This window comes from Pyxicephalus adspersus, chromosome 10 (genome assembly GCF_032062135.1).
Source record: "Pyxicephalus adspersus chromosome 10, UCB_Pads_2.0, whole genome shotgun sequence".
Lineage (NCBI taxonomy): Eukaryota > Metazoa > Chordata > Amphibia > Anura > Pyxicephalidae > Pyxicephalus > Pyxicephalus adspersus.
In genome coordinates this window covers 24,360,369-24,381,424 of record NC_092867.1, presented here as the reverse complement: position 1 = coordinate 24,381,424, position 21,056 = coordinate 24,360,369, and the positions used below count along the sequence as shown (strand labels likewise).

Sequence of the window (21,056 nt, the reverse complement as noted above, 5' to 3'; positions counted from 1 at the left end):
AGGGGTTACTCACCCATTATCTACCCATTTTACCCAAATGGTAAAAATGTGATGATAGGTCCAACTAGTTCCATGCTTGTGTGATATGGAGATGCACAAAACAAATTATATCAGGGTGTTTTTACTACAGGATGCATATGATACACTAACTTACAAAGAACACCCCCAGCCAAGGGTTGCATATCCACTTTCTCATTGCTAATGTAGTCTTTGGAAAAAGTCCAGATCAGCATGCCACATAAGCACAGAACTTCACTGTCAGCTTCCTTCATCTAACCTTAGTTGTAAAATAAGGACACATAATCTGTGGGCACAAATACTTATTGGTAATACGTCTATAGGTGATGTTGTAGGTTACAAATCAGAATATAGGCGATCCCAATATGGTTGTATGGCCAAAAAATTCATGAACAGGTCCAAGGGAGGAATTAAACAGGGTAAATTGGCACCACTTAACTGCAGAACAGACATTCACTTGGCCAAAATATTCCATGCACTTGACAATAGAGCTTGCACTAGAAGGACAATGTTGGGGAGTTCACATAGCTTTGTGCCCAGTTGGAAGTCCCTTGCATGGCTATTTCCTGGAAGCCAAAAACGCAGTCTATGGGCCTCAGTGTTGGGATCCACTGCTATCTTAATGATTATAGGTTGATACTGGCAAACCATATGAAACGTCTTTGAGCTTGGCCTGGCAACATTTGCATCAATGCTAGAACCAATATCACTGTTATATTTAACTGTGGATAATCCACTCAGAATCCTATTCGGGCATATTATTCTGAGAATGTTTTAATAAAGAGTGCTTTAGGAAATTCACAAATGTATAAATGCTTTAGAAATCCAGTGAAAAAAGTTTGTTTTCTGGCAGGGAAAAAAACAAATTGCCATTAAATATCCATATTGTCAAAAACAGGAGCCACTTTACATTCAACATTAGAAAAAAATCAAAGATAGGCATCCCACATTGTTTGCATATGTCAATCAGAAGCATAGGAAATAAATTGTCAAATACTGCATTGACTTGCAAATATCTCCCTGTCTCCATGTTGTTTTGTTTGTCCATAGATGGTAAAACAAACTTGTAAATGGCAAATCCAGATTGCCTTTGAATTACGAAACTGAAAATAGGATATATCGACAGTGAAAGACAGAATCTTGTCCGTTGCCGATTACAGAAGAATAGCTAAAGCTCTCAACTCGTTAAAGGACAGATGGATGATGAATATATTTAAACTAAAGCTGCTGTTTTTTAGAAAAAAGACCAGGGATCACATTTCAACCAATGTAAAAATATATCAAGTTTAGGAATTAATTTACTACATAAATGAATCAAGATAGCCTATCCAAACAGTAACTTTCAGGAAACAGAACCATAACTCATCAAGCTTGTGAAGATTGGGGCCTTATTTTTATCTGATTCAGGATGTCAGAATTAAACCCTATTTTGGCAGTGGTTATACACTGTACTTTATTTTTGTCTGGTTTCATGGGAAACATGTTTATTCTGGCTGTCCACTTTCTAGACTGGTGGAAGACTCGGGAGTTCAACCCTTGTGATGTGATCATCAACTGCATTGTCTTATCAAACATGGCTCTCCAAGGAACAATTCTAACTAACGAAGTCTGCTTCTTCATGTTTGTGGCATTCTACTTTCAAAATAATGTAGTGAATTCTCTGGCAGTGCTCATGTCTTCAATGGCATTCACCAGTCTCTGGTGTTCCACCTGTTTGTGCTTTTACTATTGCGTGAAGATTGTTAACATCAGTGGGGCATTTTTCTACAAACTCCAGGCAAAGCTTCCAGTGATAGTACCTTGTCTGTTGACACTATCAGTTTTGATGTCTTGGACAGCTGGGCTGCCAGCGTATTGGGATCTTTACCTATATATGGCCATTAATAATGACACCTTCCCTGGGAATCTCACAAACCCCAGTTATTTTAACATTAAGAGCAAATGCAATTGTCTGTTTCAAGCATATATGTTGTTTTCCTCTGTTGCATTCACAGTTATCTTCATTACAGCTGGGACAATAATCACCTCTTTATGCAGACACATGAACCGGCTCAAGAAAAACAAAGAAGGTTTCAGCAATGCAAAAGTCAGTTCCCACTTGTCTGCAGCGAGGACTGTTACCCTTCTGCTTCTACTTTACTTAGCCTTCTATGGAGTGCTTAATGCCATTTTCAATGAAACTACAGAAGTAGGCTCCTTGATGTTTTCACTTTGCTTTATAATGCTTTCAATATTTCCAACAACAAATTCCATTATATTAATCACTGGAAACAGAAAGCTGACCAATGCTGTTCAGCATCTGTTAGGTATGAAATCTCGTACGGACTGTTGTGAAACTACTAACAGATAGACATGTACTGTATATTTTCTATATATTTTTTTGTGTATGCTCAGAACCATTGCATTTATTATATTTTTTAGGAAAGACTTAGTGCTTTGTTTTTCCAAGTCTCGTACTTCTATTTACTGTATGCCTAATTGTCTTGGTGAAATTCATAAAAAAGAAAAGGGAAGACTCTAGAACAGTTCTCAACCTTTTTAACATGGGGGAACTCCTTGATAAAACAATCATCTCTCCAGGGAACCCCTTCTATAACTACTATATCCAGAGCTCAGAGTACTTGTGGTTAGTAGGAAGAATGCCATCCTTACAGATCATTGATGTCACTTAAACTGAACTGAGAGGCACAAAATGCTCATTGCTCAAAGACCCCCTAAAAACCATTGGAGGACTCCTAGGATTCCACGGAACCCTGGTGGAGAAACACTGATTTAGAGGGTCCGTTTATAAAGCAATGAATCTGACATTCATTGAAACTTTCAATCACTGCCATTGAAAATACATGGATCTGGAAAATTCTCCACCAGAGAACGTTTTGGTGAATGTCAGATTCACTACTTTATAAATAGACTGCAAGGTGAGATTTTTTTTTTTTACAGAAGTTATATAAAATAAGTAATCATTTGAATGTGAACATAATTTACTACTGTTTTTAACCTCAGAAATGCTATTTGTTTAATGCTTGACAAGTTATGCATTCTTTATTTGTGTATGTAGACATACATAGAAATGTAATTTGATACATACTCATCTTAATAAAAATACTGCAGGATACCATTAAAATTCTTCTATTTCACAGATTAATAAAAAATGAACATTATCTAACTAAACTATTGTTTTTGATTTTTTTAAAGTGTGATATGATTACATTTACTGTGCACTTCTTTATCTAGGAAACAAAGTACAAATGGTATTACAGATAAATGAGAGTCAAGGACATTAGCTTTACATCAGCTAGTTCACGTTTCTCTTTTCTAACCTTCATGTTTTCCATCATTAAATTTCTATTTTTTTCTTTTTTTTCATAACATTACAATGAGTATATCTTTATAAAAACTACAAGTTCATCAAGTTCAACCACTAGGGAAATAAACATATCCCAAAGAAAAACCCTTTAGACATAGTTGATCCTGAGAAAAACAAAAAAACCCTTGAACAATTTGCTCCAACGGTATTAAAATCCTTCCTGATTCTGTGAGGCAATCGGATGTTCCTTGAATCAGTCACTTTTGTCTTTACTTTATACTTTTTGTTGAATTACCCTCAGCTCCTGTGTGATAAAAATGTCAACAGCACAGTGAGGGTAAATATTTCTAATGGAGTCCTGGGTAGTAATAAAAACTTTATTACTTTATACTTTAAACTTTATAGAATACTATAAAAAAAGTTTTGCTTTTTTGCAAATTATTAGTTTTTTCTGTTGCATCCCATAAGATCGATTTTCCTTGTCCTGTGGACGCACCTAGGAGGGGGAAGGAATCTCAAAAAATTGAATGTAATTACCCTTTTATAGAGTTATCACCAGAACTGGAGTACATTGAAACATATTGAACGTTATTGCTGAATCCCTTTTTACATCAATATTTTTTCTAGAGAGACCACTCTGCCACATGATTCTTTGTGCTCCGGTTCTGTTACGCCGGCCTTGCAATTCTTGCTACTGTGACCATCCCTGACTTTGTGCTCCAGTAATTCTTTATGTCACATGCTCCAGTGACCCCACTTGTTCCTGACTACACCTGCTTGCTGACCTCCCTGACTTTTGATATGTCCCTAGATCTGATATTGTTTGCAGCCTTTGTTGCCCAATCAACTACCTTCTGCATTGGTGTGGCGCAGGGCCACAACCTGACATAGCCCTATTAGTAAGTCTAACATTTCTTGCAGGGTGATCTAGTGAAGTTCCAGAAGTGTGCTTAGGTTCAGCAACCTGGCATTTTTTAGGGAGATGTTTTTGTCCTTGAATTATTTTACTGAGGTTTTACAGCTTGGATTGGCACTCTCCTAAAAGATTCAAACCCCTATTTGTATTTAGTCTTGGGGAGAGGGGAGAATATCTAAAAAAAACCTTACTAAAGGGGGCTTCCAGATCCCACCATAGATCCCTCTCCAGCAAACCCTACATCATTTTAAGGGGTCAGTTGTAGAGATCAGGCCCTTTCCCTTAGGAGAGAGATCTCCTAAAGTTAGGAAAGGGCAAATGACCTGCTTTGGTACAAAAGATGGGGTCAGCTCCCACTGCCTTCATTCTTCTGGCCACCAAAGCTTCATTCCTGCAGAAGGGATTGGTTTGTATGTTAAGGGGAACCCCATGCTGTACTGAGTGGGGTCCAATTTTAAATTTTATCCAGGCCCCTATCCAGGCATGTAGCCTAGGTGACCAATGAATAGAGGGCAAGAATGCATGCAGCCTTTTCCTGTTCCATACCAGGCTTCATGCCTGTCTCCTAATACTTTTTCAGGAACATGGCTTCTTCTCCACATCTGATCTTCTAAAAAGAATGTGGAGGTTTGTGGAGGCTAAAGGTTGAATATAGAAGCCCCTTTCTATAAGCGGATGACCTGTTATCCACCCTATTGCCTTCTATGTACTACATCATGGCAAGAGATCCTCTTTTCACTAAACAGCATTCACTAAGCTACGTAAACATGCTAAAGTGGATTGTCTCCACTCCTCTAGTAAGGCTACGTATACACATGCAAAAATTATTGTTAGAAAACAAACGATTAACGACTGATCAACTATTATGCACGATTATTTTGAACGATCGTATTGTGCACATTTCTGTATATGTTGTAATGATATGATCGTTTAAATATAATCCACCAATTATGTAGACACACTAGGTACGATCGTTTGAACGATGCAGGAAGTGACATGTACAGGAGAAAGTATATCACAGAACAGTCCACTATCACTGAATGACCGTACACACAATAGATAGCGTACGATTGTCGCCCAATCAGATCCGCCGGGATGGTTGTTTATTTCCAGCAAAATAGCTTGTTCATCGGCGTGGTTGTGCACTTTTTTTGTTAATGATTATGGGACAAATAGTCGTTAGTCATTCCTTTCCAACAATAATTATTGTGCGTGTCTAGGTAGCCTAAGTCTACCCTGGTGAGTGAAACATTTACTATTTACTATCACGTGAAATCAGTTTTTCTTCCTCTCCATGTTGCAAGGTTAGGTAACAACAACCATACTAAAATACAACTTGTGCAGACCCTAATCACCAGATTGCCTTTGCTACTTTCTACTGTTTTTGAAATCTAACATAACAAACCTATCTACTGTGTTCTACTGATAGTTTAAATTGCATCCAAATATATTTTGCTTGCCAGTAGTGCGTCTCTTCACATAAGAAATATTTGTTAAGGGGTTAGGTAGGACCAGACAATGGAAATATATTTTCATTGTAAATCTCTTTAACATATAGCAGCACCCATTTAAAGCAAAACAAATCCAAGGGTTGCTAGCACTTTGTTTTTTTTACACGAGCGTGCAAACTTAAAATTCAGATTTTGTTCCATACAAACAAATTCAGCAAGTGCCTTGAATTTGCATTAAACAATTAGTTGCGAAACAACACACCATTTTGGTTACTGGGTCAGGTAAACACGGTATTTAGCTTTGGGGGAAAAACATAGCAGGTGGTTGTGGATCATTTTACATGAGACTAGACATGGAATCTTTTTTAATCAGGACTGGAAGTTTATGTCCATATGGTAAACAGTACAAAAAAATGGAGAAATAAAATGATGTAGTATGTGTACAACAGTTTTTGACTTGAATTAAGTTGGGGTGTTCAACCATGTGTTGATATAAACATTTAAAGGATGTCGGAAATCAGAAGTCTTTGCAACCCTAGCAAAATTTGCCCATAAAACATCTCGGTCTACAAGCAGATTTCTTTCCTAGGAAGTTACTGTGGATGATCAAATGGCCAGAACCTTGATTACTGGAGTGCAATATGGTACTGGTGTAAATCATGTAGAAGATGTAGGAATAACACTTCAGTCAGTTTGCAACTCTGATTCCTTCCAATGTTTGTAAAGAATGAGATAGGGCTTAGTTGTTAACGTACCAAATCCATCTACAGGATGTGCTTCTGTTACAAACAAATCAGAGTTTTTTTCCTCACCTCCTACAGGGATCTTCTGTTGTTCATACCTATATAAAACTAATGTGGTTGTCCAGTGGAGGTTCTATTTGGATATACCTGAGGTTAGATGTTAATGCAACCTGTGCCAAAGAAATAGGGACACTGCCACTGGTGAACTCCTCTTCTGAAAATTCAAATCATATGAATGTCATATTATTCCAACACCTATGGGTCACTGAATGGGAAGAAGTATGAGTATCAGTAGGTATTAGCAGATGCATGCTTATTTCAGGTCACTAATATATTTTCAACTGAAAATATAGAAAAGAGTTAAGTTTGATTTTTGACAAGTCTTCTTTGAATAGCAGATAGAAAATCTAATCTATCTAAGACAATATACCTATCCAGGTTAATAACTTAATGCACTTTGCACAGCATTACCTTAAGCACAATCATTTTATCTTTAGTAAGTCTCCTTATTTTCAAGTCATTTTTTTATTAAACTGCTGTTTCTACTTCAGTGGTAGGTTATCCTAAAAATACCATATAGGTAACATACAATAAGCCTAGAATGGTCAATACAAACCTCCATGCTGCCATCTGGGCGTCCTTTACACTGTCTTTGACTTCCAAAAAAAAATGGCAATTACAATGTAAATCTTTTTTCTTTTATAAAAGGAAATAAATAGAACCTTTGTTGTACTGCATAACCAGAGAATTGAAATGTATTTTCTCTAACCGTAAATCTCTTTACTGACAAAAGCATCATCTATTTGAAGAAAAACATTGTCATGCTTCATAAGAATAGGAGCTTTGTATTTCATACACACAAACCCGGTAAGTTTGCATAATATAATTAACGGCAAGACAGGATGTTGTTTTGGTTACCCCGCTAATGTACATTTGGTGTTCTGTGTTGTAGGAATTTTAGCAGGTGTGTAGCAGGGTATTTTACACAAATCACAATTTTATTATAGTAATTAATTCTGAATACAATGTCCTTAGGTTGCACACCACAAATTTCCAAGAAGTAAACTCAATGGGTCACAAAATTACACAAAAAGTAAGGCTGGGTATATACATGCAATAATTGTCGTTGTAAAAGATATTTCACAATTTTTTCCAATGACAAAGGACTGAAAGATGCATGAACGAGTGCTGTACATACAGCGACATTCTGTTCTTTGGAGAGGGGAGAATGATGGAGCGGCACCCTGCTGCGCTCTCTCCCCCTTTACTTCCATTATGATCCTTTGGATCCATTGTCGTCCGTTGTCCATGGATCCGCCAGGACGGTCGTTCGGGCAATGGATGACGAGCACTGTACACACGCAAGATTCTCATCTGATATCAGCCCTGAGCCGATTATCGGACGAGAACCATTGCATGTGTGCCTAAGTGACATTAGTAATGTTTTGGGTCTCTGAGATCAGAGTTCCTTGATTAAAAAGGTAATGATATGCATATTTTATGCATTGACAGGACCATAAGAACAGATAATGTACACTTAATCTAATGAACCTTTACTTTTCATTCAAGTGCAAATAAAATTGGTGTGCATGATGGCCTCCCCCATCATTCATTACTTATAGACCCATTATCAATATACCCCTGCTGTCCTGGTCATCCTGAAGAAAATACCTGTTTTTGCTTTGGGTTGAAGCTTGAAGTCTTAGATCCTGGCCCATCATAACAGCACTGGAAATTCACCGCTGAGGCAATAGAAACAACATTACAGGAGGGAGGGAAGGGCATCACAGCTGAAATGGTATGGATATAGCATGGTAAAGGTAAATATTTGACCTAATTTGGAAAAAATGGTTCATTTGAAGGCAGCATTCAAATTGTTATATTTTATTTCACTCTATAGAAGTTGTAGAATCAGGAGGTGACATTATTCTAAGGGAAAACCAGAAGGGTATACCAGGTATATGTGGATAAAAAACAGTGGGGCAGATCCACTCCAGGTTTCCTGGATCACCCAGGTTCTCCCATGATAGTCTATCTTCTCCAGTCTTAAACTTTAATTATTATTATTAGTTAATAACATAGTCTAAAACCAATTTTTGAGGGAAGCCAATTACCATAACTGTAATTTTGCAAACACGCGAACATACAAACACCATACAGAGAGTGTCTTGGTGGAGATTAAAATTGGGAACTCCAATGCTCCAAAGAGAAGAGTGCTAGCCACTGAGCCACCCCAATGGCAGAATGCAGATATACAGTATGTAGAGAGACTATACAGTATGCACCTCTGTTCCTACAAAAATGGGTGGACAGAATATTGTGATCTCTTGTTCATTAAAAGTAAAATTGGAATGGCATGGCTAATTGCTGTAATAATATTCCCCACCCAGTTTGTGCAGTGATCTAGAAATGGTACACAAGCAGTTAAATCCTGCATTGTCCTTTGTCTTGCTGCTCTGCTGCAGTGACCGCTATAACCAGCAGGTGGCGGCAAATACAAGGTCGGACAATAACAGAGATTAAACTTTGTTATTTCCCCACAATGCAGTGCGGCTTGCACGGTGACAGTAGCAGACATGTCTCAGCGGCGGGTGCTGGAGCTCTTCTATGATGTGTTGTCCCCATATTCCTGGTTGGGGTTTGAGGTGAGAGCCTGCATGTAGTCACATACTTAATGCAATGGTGCAGCTGCTGCTATGGTATTCTGCAGCTGCATGAAGCAAAGGTGAGCAGACTACTCCATAACATTATGGGGGGGGGGGCTGTTCTCTTCCTATATACATATCATGCGTTGTGTACGTTTATATGCTGTACCCCTTCCATGGCGTGTTACTTGGTTTGTACCAGAACAATAATAAAGTAATTAAAAAGTTACATTGTATAAACAGACAGGGGGCAGCACACGTGACCATCACCAATTCATTCCCTATAATTCCATATTACCCCCAAATCATTCCCTATAATCCCATATCATTCCCTATTATCCCTTATCATTCCCTGGTATCTGATAACATTACATATTATTCCATATCATTCCACATTCCTGCACATTGTGGGGTCACAGAGAACCCTCAGCCTGCCTTGCTTCTGTGTGCTGTCCCCTATATTTGCTTGTTAGGTTACAATGAATGTATAGCACAACTTGTTTTTTTAGCTAGAGCAAGAAAATCTATTTGCTGTCAGGTGTACAAATGTGTCATCACTTCCTGTTCCAGAAATGCAACAGGAAGTGAGATGTATTCTCTCAAATCAGGTCTGTTTATAAAACAGTGAATTGGACAGTCACTGAAATTGCCAGGTCCATGTGTTTCAATAACAGTTTTTGATTCTCCACCAGGGATTGTTTTAGTGAATGTCAGATTCACTGAGTAATTGTGATTTTGCTGGACATTTAAAGCGTACATAAACCCAGAATTTTCACTTTACATACAGGAGTAGACAACCCTTTATGTTAAGTAAAAATTCTGTTTGTTTGTTTTTTTTTTTTAAGTGCAACAACCCCTTTTTAAAAAAAATAAAAAAATTAGGGGTGCAGCAGCGCCTCCTAATTCTCGATGCCTAGGCGATCGAGAATAAATGGAAACGCAGAGCCCCCCAGGATACCTACGTCACACATCCCAGGAGGCTCTTGGGTGCTCCTTCTGCGGATGACCAGGCATCTCAAGCCCTTTCATCAAAAGGAAAAATAATTGCCAATCTCACGTATGTGCAGTGAGATTGGCCATTTTCTTTACAATCTACGTCACCCAATCTCGCGCCTGTTTCGGAGAACCAGGAAGGGGAGAAGAAGATGGCAACGCCTGGCGTGCCGACCCGAAGTTGGATGCCGAGACAACGCAGGACACGTTGGAAAACACCTCCGGCCAGAGCCGTGGAACACGTCCCTGTACAAGTTCCAGGCTTAGGAAAGTGGATAGGCTGTGTGTGTCCCTGGACATAACCTGCCCACTCTCCCATTACAGGGCCTAGATCTGCGATACAAGAGTGGGCGATGCTACGTCACAACGATGTCACTATGGGGGAGGGCTAAAGCACCTGTCAGACAGCAGTTTCCAAGTACACCACCAGGTGGTAGTGTAGACCCAGGTGTATTTTTGATGGTAATGGGTTTTACTAAATACTAAATTTTATGGAAGTCATATCCAAGCAAACTTGTTCTTAAAATAAACTTGAATGTTTTTTTTGTTGCATTCATACCTTATAAGTGTACTTTTGGTAACTATATGCTGGTCCAGGGGTACTTACAATATTTATACTAACGTCATAGTTAAATGTTAGCTACTTGGGGTTATTCTGTTTATATTGATTCATTTTTCAGGGTGTTCTGGATTTAGCAAAATTGGATCTCCCACCCCTTGCACTACACGTCCCAGTGAGATGGAGCTGGCATAAGTATGCAGACCACAGCTAGCCATCAATACCCTTAACATTACAAGTCCAGGGCGATGTACACGCTGCTTTGTTTACATTCAACCTGCCTGTACTGTGCAGATCAGGACTAGGGCTGCGTACACATGTTCAATAATTGTTGTTGGAATGGATCTATCACGATCCTTTCCAATGACAAAAGATGAATGAGTGCTGTACATACAGCGCCATTCTGCTCTATAGAGAGAGTGTAGGGGGGAGAACGATGGAGTGGCACCCCGCTGTACTCTCCTGCCTTCACTCGTATTCGGATGATTCGACGTTCCTGGATCCGCCAGGACAGATCCATGAATGATGAGCGCTGTACACAGGCCAGATTCTCATTTAATATCAGCCCTGAGGTGATTATCAGACAAGGATCTTCTGACATGTACACGTAGCCTAAGGACAACAGAAAGAAGCGTCTTTGCCACACACAGTATCTGATTTAATGTTTGTACATTGATTGCTTTAATGCCTGATTTTTATGCAATGACTGAAGAACCGTAGGGGGAGAAAATGCATCCCTTATTCTAAGCCTTGTTGCACAGACATGGTGCTTAGCTTGCTGTGTTGTGGAAACTGTAGACATGCAGAATGTTAAATAGTTATAGTTTCAGAGCTGCATGTTTTTCATGATTAGTAAAGATCATGCGTTCTAGAAGGTCATTTCTAGAGGATATTTACTTTTTATGGAGCAGAGCAATGTTCACATTACATCTTTGTGACTGTTGGTTTGTTTTGTGTTAGCTAACAATAGTTTTACATTGCATTTTTTTAAAGCCAAACTCTATAAAAATAAGATGAAATAAATGGTCTATTATAAGATAAAGTATACAGCTTTCACCATCAATCCAGAGATTTCTACTGCAGTACTCACGCTAAGCTGCACAAGGTATGTTCGGTTTGCATTTAAGCTGTAAGTACTGAATTGGAAATCTCTGGATTGATAGTGAATGTTGTAGAACAAATTCAGATACTGTGTCATGCAGGTGATATCCCATCTGCAATGAAATAACTTTACCAGCCCTATCACAATTTTTTTTTAATAACAACCTGTTGTTACATTTTTGAAGGTGCAGTCATCTTCACCTAGTGTTCTTTCTGGGTCCATATGATTGGCTTGACTGGCCAGCTTGGAATGATGAGATTCCCACTCCTATGCACGGTAGTTAATTCAGTCCTGGCATCCAGGGACATGGCGGAATACCCAGCATTATATGCTAAGCTACGCACATGGATGTGTCGATTTAGATTGTAAAGAGGCAAATAAGTTTATTTTATTACAGATAGGACATTGCCTGTCCTTTCTGCTATAATAAATCTGCCTGCTCTTTTTTTCTCCAACATGTTTAGTTCCACTTTAGCAGCCAACCAGCTGATGGCCTCCTCCCCTCTTTGAGGCTGATTTATTAAAGCTCTTCAAGGCTGGAGAGGATACACTTTCATTAGTGAAGCTAGGTGATCCAGCAAACATGAAATGGATCTGGTCCAGGATTGAAAGCATTTGCTAACAAATAGCAAATGGCTTTTAGGAAATCCAATTCAGGTTTGCTGGATCACCCAGCATTACTGGTGAAAGGGTATCTTCTCCAGCTTTGAAGAGCTTTAATAAATCCGGTCCTTTGATCTAATACACAAATATGTACACAAATGACATTAATACATGTATATAATGTGCAGCTTTCTGGTCTTTAAGATGACCATGCCTTGTCATAACATTTCTTCATACTCTCATTCTTCATACTCTTCATATTGCATTTTTTAAGGTGCAACTTTTCAAAGTCAAGAACATTCATTTTGAATATATAACAAATTGTCTGTAATAAAGTTTTTGATGGTATTCCTGGTTGCCTCCACCTAGACACCCATAAGTAATTGTCAGCAGTGTACACCATGTAACATCGTGATGGTTTCTCAATCTCTTTTTTTTCCAAATCTCTTAGGTAGGCCTAAAAGTTTTAAAACAAGTATTGTTACTGTACATGCAAAAGTTCTATTTGTAATCTTCATTTTGTCTTGTTCAGAATGCACAGAGTTGTGTCCATGTAATACGTAATGGGAAAGGGATTTTAGATTTTGAAAATGATATACCTTGTGTGAAATAAATGTTACATTCCTTTGTGGTTTAGGTTCTTTGCCGCTACAAGAATGTATGGAACATAGACCTTCAGCTTCGTCCTGGATACCTCGCAGGAATAATGCAGGCAACAGGTAAAGAAACAGAGGACCAAGCAGAAAACTGCTTTTAAACTGTAATAACAAGTTTGTTTTTCATTATTGAACATTCATTCTTGGGTGGTAGTGCATTCTGAATGGCACCTCACCATTTCTGCCCAATGCACATGTGTCACAGCACAACAACTGGCAGTTCACTATTGTGCGGTGCTCTTCTTAAGTTGCTACATTCCTATTTGCTTTTACCCAGGACAGCAGCGGAGTAATGATTGGTTCCTTCTTGTATATGAAACAAAAAACAAAAAGCATTTAAAGTCCCAGTTTAAACGTATCCATTCATTGAGTTTTATATCCTCCAGGAGACAACTTCATGTTTGTGCCATGGTCTTTCAGTGGTCCCCTCCCCAGTGGTTAGCTTTCAGAGGGCCCTTAAATATCTGCTCCGGAGGGCCTTCCCTTTACCCACTGCCAGGACATTATGCCTGATTTTGGGGCGGAAACAACTGCTGAATAGAGTTGAGGGCAAGGTGAGATGGCACTGTACATCATTTGCTGGGTACGGCACAGACAAGGCATGTGGAGCAATACCACTAAATCAACAGCAATTCATTCACATTTCACATACTCCCACAAAGCACAGGAAATGAGGTGTCCATTACCTCTGGCAAACTATCTGCAGAAGAAAAGAATCCCTGGGTTCTGGTCCACAAATTGGTATACCATTGCTCACTTAACCTATTCTTTTAATAGAGATCCTGGATGTTGTATTTTATTTTCCTCCTGTCTGTCTGTGGTGTGGGACTGGTAAGTATGTAAAGTTTTGTGGTAAGAAAATTACTGGTGGTCTTACTGGCCATTTTGTGTTAGACAACTATTTTAATGAACAGGCTGGCTCAATACACACAATAGACTCATAGTAACCCAGTCAATGGGCATTTGTTCACACTGCTTTTCTCTCACAAACATTTACAGAACTGCAAAAGCAGCCTAAAACAGGTCCAGTGCAGAAAGTGTTCATCTGCATGCACTATTTGATGCATTCTGAATGTTTTCTGAAACTCAAACTGATTTTTGAAGCAAACTGCATTTGCCCATCAACAGAAACTCAAAATGACCAAATTTTCCACCTTCATCTATAATAATATTACCACATCTCCTGCTAGTTAGAACCGAGTGCCAAAGACTGCCAAAATGAAACTTCCCCTGATAAGTCTTCTCTTTGTTTAATGTAGCTCAGACTCTGACAACTTCAAAAAGGTGACCCTAGCTAGCCATTAGCTGCTGGCAGCAGTAGGGGTTTTATTAATGCAAGTTAATGTGGAAAACACTTAAAAATGTTTGTAGGCCATCTCTAATACTGACAACCTTATTACCAAGATTTGTTAATACCTCTGTACTCTAGCTCATTTAGATGATGCTACTGTTCATTTTTTACCAGGTAATTCTCCTCCTGCAATGGTTCCTAAGAGAGGACTGTACATGGCAAAGGATATAGCTAGACTATCTGAGTATTTCCAGGTTCCATTGAAGCAACCTAGTGATTTCTTTACCAGTGTTATTAAAAAAGGTAAGTACTTACGTGTTGGTAACAATACTTAAAGCTTAAACCTGTATTAAGGGGAGCAAAAGACCTGCTATTATTAGGAATATCCCGTAAGACTAGTAAATGCTTGGCTCTCTCTGGCTTCATTGGCGTCACTAAAGATGCACATTGGAATCTAAGCAAAAATCCTGATCTACTTACTTGTTGTAGGTCAGGAATCAAATATTTTTAAACAACCTGAATAATGTGATGTGACAGCCAGGACACTTGTATTTTTAGATAGTTAGCCTCCAATATTTAAGATTTCAATGTACACTATTTTTTCAGTATTGGTATTCATATTAAAGGACACTTTATACCTAAATCACATGGATAATTATGTAAACATCTCTAGAGATAATGTGTTACAGCATATTGCAGGCTTTTACACCAAAAGTCTGTCTTAAAGAAGAAAGTGATTACCAGTCAAGTCTCTCAAGTCAGACTAAATAAAACTTACAATCTAATGTTCTCATTAAAATAACACCAACATAAATATGTTTTGGGCTATTTGGGGAGAATTGAGTGTAAACCCTAACAATAAACTTTTCTTTTTTTATTTCCTTTACTGTCTTGTGCTCTCTTCCTGGGTTATTTAAAGGAGTCTGATTGCCCCCCCCCAGGTTTTTGAAACTATGGCAGCAGGGGCAGTTCCAAGCCTCATAATAAACAAATAACTTAACAGAAGTCGCTTTTATGTTTGGTTTGTGCAGTATATAGAACAGACCACATGCTATTTATAATAATGCAATCTCACAAAGGTATATAGGTTTAAAGATCCAATGTCCACATCCTATTGGCAATATGGTGTATTATGTTGGCAACATTGGCATTTAAATGTTGTTAAATGGCTGCTATAATGGGTAAGTCCAGTAGATGGCAACAAGCTTAAAGTGAAAATTGTTGAGAGTGGTGGAAAATAAAAAAGCCATGTTGTCTACCCTAAAGCATACCCGTGCTTTGCCAATACAGACTTCATAAACGGGTTTATTTCACTTTTTATTGCTTTCTTAGCTTTTCAGTCCCCCAGCTTCTTTGAATCAAGCAAGCCCTGTATAAGCTCTTTGGTCAGATTACACAAAGCTAAGAAACTTATCCCCATACTATTGCGACAAGGCTAGGTCATTGCCAAGCAGTGAGAGAAAGAAAAGTAAGTCATTTGCTTTTCCTTTCTCAAAAGTAATAAGTATTTTCTCTGTATCTGCCTAGAATTTAGTTGCTAAAGAATATAATAGAATTAGACACAAGCAATGATTTTTAATCAAGTAATAAACATACTTATTTCTTTGCTCTACTTTTCTTTCACTAACACAATACATTTTACAGGAAGTCTTGCGGCCATGCGTTTTGTCACTGCCATTCAGTTGTCTCATCCTGAATTCGTAGAACCCGTTTCAAGAGAGCTTTGGATGCGAATCTGGTCTGAGGTCAGTTTTGCTTATTGTGTCAGTTTATTGTATTTTACTACTTTATCATTTTCTATTGTATCTGTTCTAATTCTTATTTTGGTTTATTGTAGGATAAAGATATTACAGAACCTGGGAGCATACTGGAGGTAAAAACTGCAATAATATAATTCTAATGAATATGAGTACTAATAATACACCCCTTAAAAAAAATAATAATCTGAATACAGCACAAAAAAAGTATAAAATTATAAAGTTGCAACAAAGACTGCATAGTTCCCCTAGTCTTCTATGGTCATCAACGATTACAGACAGTGACATAGGAGAAAAGGACCCTGCTCCGAAGAGCTTACAATCTAGGACATGAGTTAAGAGCTGACCCCCTTTTCACACATTTCAAAGGGGTCCTAATGAGAATAGGAATGTGTCTGAGGGGGCAAACCAGCTTCTGATACTGGCACTAATATTGACCTTACTATTGTCACTTTAAACATTTAGTTATATATAATGCACAACTGCATTCATAGTGTTTCTCCAGCCATAAACAAAAATTTGAATGTGCATAGTATATTGAATGTTCATATTTTGGCTATTGATCTCCTTTCTTTTTTCAATTACCTGTTGACATGCCAGTTTCCAGTTGAAGCATTAGGCTTCTAGTGAAGGTCCAACAACATTTTCTGGCTGCCACTGAAATAGTCTGTGTGTTGTCTTTTGTTTTTGTTTTTTTTTTTTGTCCTAACTACATATATTTCTGTTTTAGGCTGCTATAAAAGCTGGAATGTCAGAGGATGAAGCGAAAAAGGCTTTGGCCTCTATTTCTTCACCAGAGGTTAAAAACAAACTCAAGGAGAACACTGATATTGCTTTAAAGTATGGGGTAAGCGTCAAACTTACCAACAGGCGTCAAACTTTGTGTCGGCTTGGAGAAAAATACCAAGATTTTATGCAAGTAAAATTTATGAAACCTATCTTGCCATCATTCGTTCTAATACTTAATGTTTGCGTTTTCCCTGCAGGCATTTGGAATGCCTTCTTTTGTGGCTCATATTAATGGAAAGCCAGAGCTGTTTTTTGGATCTGATCGATTTGAACTCCTAGCGCATAGCCTAGGTGGGTATTTAAATGTATTTAATAAACTTGTATTTAATAGTATGCAATTCCAACTTGGACATTGCAGGGCAGCACCAAGGGTGCTGGCGCTGATACACTTTTATGCATTCCAATACATTGAAGGACAAAAACAGGTTAAAATCACTTTGCCTTAACCTCCCTAGTGGTCTGATTCTGGTCGTATTTCCATGAAAAAAGCGGTACAATTTTTTGCATGGAAATTTATTTTACATTGTAGGCATATAATTCTTAGGCATAACTCACCAACACATGTCTAATAGTTGTTGTTATTGCTGCAGTGACACCAATGTGGAGGTTATCATTGATACGCAAATAATTAATTTTATTTTACTTCCAATTTCTTCTTAAGTTATGTTGTGGCAAAAATGCAGCAGGACCAACATCCCCATGTGTTGAGGTGCTTTGCAGTGTAATCCGTACTACCTTTACACAGTACATCTCACTGTATAAACACATATTGCTATTATATGTCCCACAATAACTTTTAAACCTGCTATAATTATTGACATTAATGTTTTAGTAACACTTACCAAAGGAAAAATAGTGTAATAATTTAAACATGAATATCCTCCCACATCCCTTGTTGGAAATGTATACATTCTTATACTTTACAATAATGAGAATAAAGGAGGAAAATTGAACACCCATGGTGGCTGGAAACTCTGGGAGATCTTACTGTTGGAGTCCCCAAAAAGCCAATAGGTCAATCAGTCAAACATTGTTCACTTTGGGCTTGATCAGAAGGATGGGTAAATGTGGTTTTATTGCCTTTTAAAACTTAGAAAATATTAAGGAACCTCCAGTTTTTAGTCATTTAAAAGCTGTTTTAAAAACATTTGTGAGGAAGAAGTAGAAACAAATGAGGATTACTGTTGCCTATAACAGGCATGAGTGTTTATTAAAGCTGCCTGTAACTACTTTTGGTTGCCTAGCCTAGTTTTAAATTGTGCACCTGGTAACTACACACCCATCTGTGTGAGCAAGGAGTGTAAAGGAACTCAACCTGACCCTTGAAATATGTACAAGCAACAGTTTTCAATTTGTTACAGTATGTTCCTGTTTACTTTTAGGTGAAAAATGGTATGGACCAATCCCTCAGAAGCCCCGTCTGTGATTTCTAGAAAGAGAAGAGTACCAAACTTGTTGCATCTAGTGTCAGGCATTTTTTTATTGTAACTCTGTAAACATAATTAGTAGTGCTAATGTAAAACAAAGTGCATCTATAATTCCAGTGTTGTTTGAATATGTTAAAGCTTTCCTATGTGATCTGGGTTCTGAACCAAAATGCCTATAAACCCATGCCAAAAGTGCCAGAAGTCTATTTCACTTTGATGCCTTATTAAATATTTTTGAAAGATATCACTGAACATACCTTTGTCATCTTTTGGTTTTGTTGGGAGTTGTATATGATCATACAACATTTAAAATCCCAACCGTTTTAAGTTCACTCTTTAACATGCTTTCTATCTAAGGGTGACTACTCTGCTCCTCCACAGGTATAGTATAGTGGGTAAGCATTGTCTCTCTAGAAGTCCCTGATGAAAATAAAGTCACTTGACTAGAAGTGACCAGGAAAAAATAAAGGTGAGAACTAAAAGCTTGAAAGGCAGAAAAAAGGAAACTAAACCTTAAATGCAATACAAACACAATAAAACAGAAATTATACTTTTTTGTTGTTGGGTTTAATAAATAATATGATTCCTATGTTCTCTGAAGTGGACTTAGGTATAAGGTGTAATTTTGTTGTTTGTACCCAGATATATCTAAGCTACATAGTACTGTTAGTACTGTTGCAGGTGAGTCTGTAGACTTGTGTGTTACTCATGATGTGCAAAGGGATTTCCTTTTGTTCCTGCTTGATGGGGAGAGAAAAAAAAGGAGACAATCGACAGGTGCAAAACACAGGGTACTTAAATAGGAAAAGAAAAATATTCTTTTCTCCTGTACCAACCAATTATTTCTTTTTAATTTTCTTTTCTTTTTACAGCAGCATATGAAAGTGAAACATGGTTGCTGTGAACAGAAAAAAATACTTTATAATTTTAGTATTTTTAATAGTCTAAGAATTTTTAAGAATGCGCATACCAGGAAATGATTACATAATTATTACATTACACATTTCATTATTATGAACTTTACGTCTACTTCAATGAGATTTGACATTGACTTCATGTTCAGTGACCTTACAAATAAAGTTTATGAAATAGAATATACATGGGTAATATATACTATATTTGCAAATGAGGCATTGAAATAATGTTGGACCACTCTGAGGGATAACATTGTATTATTGTTTGCAAAAAATGGAAACTGAACAATATTAGAGAGTTAAAACCAAATTTGCAAAGACTTCAGAAACAAGTATAACTCATATAGTTTCAATTCTTAAACATTTCTGTGGGTCAGTAATTTAAAGTGGAAGAAACAAAACATATGAGCCTATTATGGCAACCAATTATTTCACACATTTTTCTAGTGCAGACTGGGAAATGTTTAGCAGCACCTGTTTGGCTCCTGGTGGCAGCACATTCACACTCATGGCTCACTATTCCAAAAATAGAACAGATTTAATAAACTAGCCGATAAACACAAGATCCAATCTTTTATTGAAACTTGGTGACCCACATCAATTTTCTGTTGATCTGAGGTTCCAAAAACAAGTAACACTTCATAATAATAATGCACCTAAAACTGGAACAAATGAAAAATCTTTAGCTGATCTAACAAGAAACTGGTGTTGAATTACAAATTAATTTCAGGAGGTTCACTTAGCAGTAATTTATCATCTTGCAAGGAACTTTTTTTCTTGACTTCTGAATTGGCTGAAAAAAACAAGTTATGTGGAAAAACCTGATTTGTGGTTGTAAATGATTGATTAGTCAGCAGAAGAGTGCCTGAGTTACGAAGATTACTTACCTAAAAATATGACCCCAATGACTAGCTAAGCCCTTTACCTACTCATAATCAAGGCATGAAGATGGATGTACTTTGTAAGGTAATCTTAAGGTGGGAAAAATTAGCAGAAGTTTCTGCTAATGTCTACTAAATCTTGGTTGATCTACTTAGTGTACAACTTCGCTGACGTAGAACAAATTTGCAGATCGGAGTTCTGACTGCAATACCTGAATGCTTATTTTGATTCAATTAATCATTGGGAAATACTTTAATATATACTTTCATCTGGCATTCTAATGAAGGGTTACTAAAAGATGTATAAATATAGTAAATATATGATGGACTATATTAGACAGCAATAAACAGTTATTGAGGTTGATTTGTTTAAAGAAGGACAAGTATAAGGAACTGGGAAAATTTTATTGGCTAGATGACAAGACCAGATAGTGTTCAAAATGACAGGTCTTGTGAGGTGTCCTGGGTTTTGCATTGTTTAGTATCTACCAAAAGTGGTCCAAAGAAGTACAAATGGTGACTGAACAGGGTAAAAGGCACCCCAGGCTCATTAATGCATGTGGGGACAAAGGCAACAGCCTCCCTTAATGGAAACCCCTTTCTCACTAGGGCTATTTAGCAGTCCCATTTGGCCACTATGACTATTGTTAAACCACTGTGTCAATACTTGTTACAGCTTGTTGGATAGCCGGAGACCAGTCAGAGTGCTCATGCTATCCTCTGTCCATCTCCTGAAGTTCATACATCAGCATGCGGGTGTCCGAGCTTAACTATGGAAGGTGGCTTGATCTGATGAAATGTGTTTTCTTCTAGATCAAGTGATTGTAAAAGTACATCTATATTCTTTGCCGGAGTTAGAAATAGCAAAGTGCAGTATATGAAGAAGGCAGGCCAATGCAAGAAACATGATTTAAATGAACTGCTGCTAAAGTTTTGATGCTAGATGCTAAAGAACTCCTTTAGATATTGTAAGGTGTCTATACCAGAATGTGTCAGAGCGGTTT

General features: G+C 37.7%; 2 protein-coding genes across 3 annotated transcripts; both read left to right on the top strand.

The window, feature by feature from the left end:
* The first annotated feature begins 1,498 nt into the window (after positions 1-1,498).
* On the top strand, positions 1,499-2,368 carry LOC140339963 (taste receptor type 2 member 39-like). Its single transcript, XM_072424892.1, has one exon. The coding sequence runs from the start codon at positions 1,499-1,501 to the stop codon at positions 2,366-2,368; it is 870 nt and encodes a 289-aa protein (XP_072280993.1).
* Positions 2,369-8,959: 6,591 nt separating this feature from the next.
* Positions 8,960-18,501, top strand: GSTK1 (glutathione S-transferase kappa 1). 2 transcript variants are annotated; one of them, XM_072425190.1, is made up of 8 exons: positions 8,960-9,080; positions 12,975-13,056; positions 14,459-14,587; positions 15,929-16,029; positions 16,122-16,157; positions 16,772-16,888; positions 17,028-17,121; positions 18,213-18,501. In XM_072425190.1, the coding sequence occupies exons 1-8, from the start codon at positions 9,012-9,014 to the stop codon at positions 18,254-18,256; spliced, it is 672 nt and encodes a 223-aa protein (XP_072281291.1). In that variant the 5' UTR covers positions 8,960-9,011; the 3' UTR covers positions 18,257-18,501. The 2 variants fall into 2 exon arrangements, with proteins under 2 accessions (XP_072281291.1, XP_072281293.1); XM_072425192.1 differs by lacking the exon at positions 8,960-9,080 and adding an exon at positions 9,095-9,160.
* Positions 18,502-21,056: the final 2,555 nt, after the last annotated feature.

Coding starts and splice junctions, on each gene's coding strand:
- GSTK1 (XM_072425190.1), top strand. CDS start 9,012: ATGTCTCAGCGGCGGGTGCTGGAGCTCTTCTATGATGTGTTGTCCCCA. Junction 16,030..16,121: donor GGATGCGAATCTGGTCTGAG/GTCAGTTTTGCT, acceptor GGTTTATTGTAG/GATAAAGATATTACAGAACC. Junction 17,122..18,212: donor ACTCCTAGCGCATAGCCTAG/GTGGGTATTTAA, acceptor GTTTACTTTTAG/GTGAAAAATGGTATGGACCA.
- LOC140339963 (XM_072424892.1), top strand. CDS start 1,499: ATGTTTATTCTGGCTGTCCACTTTCTAGACTGGTGGAAGACTCGGGAG.